The following is a 4,631-nucleotide window of genomic DNA, read 5'->3' as shown; positions in this document are numbered from 1 at the left end:
CTAGCAATCCAAAACAGTCCAGTGGAACCTGAGCAGTGGGTGTTGCCTTCTGACACACTTCCAGTGATGTCAGGGGGTGTGGCATATGCAAACAAGTTATGCTAATGAGTTATGCTAATGAGCTCCTGCGCCTCTTTTTCTACAAAATGACCCCTGCTAACTGGGAATTCTCAGCTCATGACTCTACTACAGACCCTACTACTTTTGGCAAACACATTATTATTGTCACTTACTTGTTCCTGCCCCTCCACCGGAGAGCTCAGTGAAAAGCTCTGCCCTCTTGAATCACCATTCAATTCTTGTCTACCCTGTCTCCATGAATCATGTATACACATACCTGGTCTCTATCTATCATTCACTGTCATTTGTTTTATCAGTTGGATTTGGGTGATTAAATAACAGTGGCAACCTGGTTCCTACTTTGATTCCTTCCAAAGCCACTTCCTCACCTCGCAAGGCACATGCCTTCCATTTCCTGTCCCGCTCATAGCTGGCAGTTGTGGCACACCACAGTTGTCCATCATCATCGCCTACCCTGGTACACATGGAGTATGATTTCCCACTAAACGTGAAGGGGAAGTGGCACGGCCGTGGTTCTGTAGAAGCACAAGGTAGGAGACAAAGCAATAAGAGAAATTCTTCCACTGGAGGAAGGCTCCTTGCACCAGTGAAAAAGGTGTTCCGCTGTTAGCACGCTGGAATCATTAGATGGCATTCTTGGGATTGTACAGTTTTGTTTTCAGTTTGGGAGGGAAGGAAGGCTTTAAAGTATATTATCCTGTTCATACTTCCTAGAGAAGATCTCTGAATCTACAATGTATTTTATGTCATTACATTTCTAGCCCACCATCCCCTGCTCAGGGTGGGTTACAACACTGTAATAAATTACAATAAAATAATCTGACATAATATCGACAATTGTTAAAATCCAGTTTTAACATCATTTATGGTGCCAATTAATACAACTGCTCCTGGGTCCACTCCACATATGTGCACAGCAGATGGTAGCCAATTTTACAGAAGGTAGGCCGAGGAGTAGAAGCCATATAAGAGGGAAGTGTGCTGAGGGAGGTCAGTACTGATAGAACTCAACGATAGGCCTGGCGGAACATCTTTGTTTTACAAGCCCTGCGAATCTGTAGTAAGTCCTGCAGGTCCTGGATCTGTCTCTTGAGAGTGTTCCACCAGGCTGGTGCCAAAGCCAAAAAAGCTCTGGCTCTGGTTGAGGCTAAGTGAACCTCCTTCAAGCTGGGGACCACCAGCAGATGTCGTGTGGAATGCAGTGAAGTCCAATCAGCTTCCATATGCAAAAGACCTTGAAGGTTCCATATGCAACTGACATTCCAACTGCCTTGCGGGGAGGGGGGTGAGTTTGAGGTGTGGAATGCAGTGAAGTCCAATCAGCTTCCATATGCAAAAGACCTTGAAGGTTCCATATGCAACTGACATTCCAACTGCCTTGCGGGGAGGGGGGTGAGTTTGAGGTGTGGAATGCAGTGAAGTCCAATCAGCTTCCATATGCAAAAGACCTTGAAGGTTCCATATGCAACTGACATTCCAACTGCCTTGCGGGGAGGGGGGTGAGTTTGAGGTGTGGAATGCAGTGAAGTCCAATCAGCTTCCATATGCAAAAGACCTTGAAGGTTCCATATGCAACTGACATTCCAACTGCCTTGCGGGGAGGGGGGTGAGTTTGAGGTGTGGAATGCAGTGAAGTCCAATCAGCTTCCATATGCAAAAGACCTTGAAGGTTCCATATGCAACTGACATTCCAACTGCCTTGCGGGGAGGGGGGTGAGTTTGAGGTGTGGAATGCAGTGAAGTCCAATCAGCTTCCATATGCAAAAGACCTTGAAGGTTCCATATGCAACTGACATTCCAACTGCCTTGCGGGGAGGGGGGTGAGTTTGAGGTGTGGAATGCAGTGAAGTCCAATCAGCTTCCATATGCAAAAGACCTTGAAGGTTCCATATGCAACTGACATTCCAACTGCCTTGCGGGGAGGGGGGTGAGTTTGAGGTGTGGAATGCAGTGAAGTCCAATCAGCTTCCATATGCAAAAGACCTTGAAGGTTCCATATGCAACTGACATTCCAACTGCCTTGCGGGGAGGGGGGTGAGTTTGAGGTGTGGAATGCAGTGAAGTCCAATCAGCTTCCATATGCAAAAGACCTTGAAGGTTCCATATGCAACTGACATTCCAACTGCCTTGCGGGGAGGGGGGTGAGTTTGAGGTGTGGAATGCAGTGAAGTCCAATCAGCTTCCATATGCAAAAGACCTTGAAGGTTCCATATGCAACTGACATTCCAACTGCCTTGCGGGGAGGGGGGTGAGTTTGAGGTGTGGAATGCAGTGAAGTCCAATCAGCTTCCATATGCAAAAGACCTTGAAGGTTCCATATGCAACTGACATTCCAACTGCCTTGCGGGGAGGGGGGTGAGTTTGAGGTGTGGAGAACAGTGAAGTTCAATCAGCTTCCATATGCAAAAGACCTTGAAGGTTCCATATGCAACTGACATTCCAACTGCCTTGCGGGGAGGGGGGTGAGTTTGAGGTGTGGAATGCAGTGAAGTCCAATCAGCTTCCATATGCAAAAGACCTTGGAACGCTGGGCGGGACTGCACAAAAGCAGCTAGTCAACCCAGCCAGCGTCTTCTGAGTGGCAGTTCTTCCAGCCTAACACTAAAGACGGGCATTTTAGAATGTTCATATAGAATGTTCTTACTCAATTATATATAAGGAGAGAATAATTACTCAATTATATATAAGGAGAGATGTGGTATCTGTTGTTATTTTTCATAATGTTGAATGGGGGAGGTGGCTCAATGGTGGAACATATGCTTGGCATGCAGAAAGTCCCAGGTTTAATCCCTGGCACCTCCAGCTAGAAAGATCAGGTGGCAGGTAATGTGAAAGACCTCTGCCTGTGACCCTGGAGAGCTGCTGCCAGTCTGAGTAGACAACACTGACCTTGACGGACCAAGAGTCTGATTCAGTATAAGGCAGCATCGTGTGGGGGGTGCTGAAGTCCTCATTTGCCTAGGGTGTGGAAAACATGTGGGGCAGCCCTACCTGCTACAATGATGTAATTATCTTTCATATGTTTTATCAAGCTGCTTTGCTTTCCAGGTACACCTTCTCTCTCCTGTAATGGACTGTTCGGCTTGATTTATGGGATCTAACGTGTTTGTGGGCTTTCCTCTCTGTTTCCCTCTCTGTCTAGTTCATTATTAGTCTTTGCCTATTTCATTTGAATATTATTTATTTATTCATTAAATTGGATTTACTAGGCCGCCCTTCCCTACGGATAGGGCTCAGGGCGGCTTACTTAAAACAGGTAATATACAATCTCATACAGTTACATTAAAACAATCCACTTAATAACAGTATATAAAAACAGTCTATATACAGTGCTTATGATGGTGGAAAATCCTAGCTCCCGGGCCTCCGGGGGGGGGGGGGTGGGGGAACAGGGGCTTGGTGAGTTGGCCTAAGAAGGAGGCACGTGCTCTACCACTGAGCCATGCCGCAATCCAGGGCTTTTTTTGTAGAAGAAGCCCAGCAGGAACTCGTTAGCGTAATAGGCCACACCTAACAGCAGAGACCTATTAGGATATTAGGCCACACCCCTGACAGCACAGCTCATTGGCATATTAGGCCACACCCCACATGTTACCAGAAGTGTGGTCATCCAACCACACCCACCTTTTGCTTCTTATTCTGTTTACTTTGTTGTCAAAACCCTGGGCTTTTTTGTAGCAGGAACTTCTTTGCATGTTAGGCCACACACCCCTAATGTAGCCAATCCTAATGAGTGTCTGCTGTTAGGTGTGGTCTATTATGCTAATGAGTTCCTGCTGGATGTGGCCAACTCAGGAGCCAGCCGGAACTCCGTTCCTGTGCGTTCCTGCCCAAAAATAGCCCTGCCGCAATCTATGTCTCTGCACACTTCTTCCTCCCAACTTTTCTTTACACCAATTTAAGAATGAAACTAATCTCTGACTTTCTTAGGTCTACATTGTCCCAACAGCCTTGTCTGACTGGCACACCCATACATTTAATGAGTCACCACAAGTATCCTACTGGTATCAGCACAGTAGCTCCATTTCGCATCTCTATCATGGCTCCCCATTGTGGCACACCAGAAGTTCCCTGTTTCCGCATCTTCATTGGTACACGTGTAGTATGTCCGGCCCTTATAGACGTAAGGGAAGACACAGGCTTGTCCACCAGAATTACCTCCATACTCTAAATACAGACAGAGTTAGAGATTACGTGTAAAGATACATGCCTGCATTTTGTTCACATATTTTTCTACAATCCTTTTTAGGAGAACAAGTGGGCACTTTCACGCATGCTAAATAATGCAGTTTCAATCCACCTCAGTGACCATTTGCAAGTGGATTTGGCCATGTCACACAGCAAAATGCAGTTGCAAAGTGCATTCAAAGTGGATTGAAAGTGTGGGGAATTTCAGACAGGTGCTTTCTCCCGGTAGGGAACCGATTCTCAACCGGGTGCTGGTCTGTCATTTCTGACAGAACCCGGTTGAGAATCGGTTCCCTACCGGGATGAAGTGGCATTTCACACAGGGAAGCCTCTCTTCAGATTAGGAACCGGGAGGGAAGCGA

General features: G+C 46.6%; 1 protein-coding gene across 1 annotated transcript in view; it reads right to left on the bottom strand.

The window, feature by feature from the left end:
* Nucleotides 1-4,057: 4,057 nt before the first annotated feature.
* The window catches only part of LOC107120081 (epididymal sperm-binding protein 1-like), a 3,682-nt gene continuing 3,108 nt past the window's right edge, over nucleotides 4,058-4,631 (bottom strand). Inside the window, exon 3 of the mRNA XM_015422725.1 lies at nucleotides 4,058-4,248. Coding sequence (XP_015278211.1) covers nucleotides 4,058-4,248 — 191 coding nt within the window. The remainder of the gene's footprint in view (nucleotides 4,249-4,631) is intronic.

The sequence above is a fragment of the Gekko japonicus genome, unplaced genomic scaffold (genome assembly GCF_001447785.1).
Source record: "Gekko japonicus isolate JY-2015 unplaced genomic scaffold, Gekko_japonicus_V1.1 scaffold2878, whole genome shotgun sequence".
Classification (NCBI taxonomy): domain Eukaryota; kingdom Metazoa; phylum Chordata; class Lepidosauria; order Squamata; family Gekkonidae; genus Gekko; species Gekko japonicus.
Note: the sequence above shows the minus strand (reverse complement) of the source record. Positions and strands in the feature narration are given on the sequence as shown.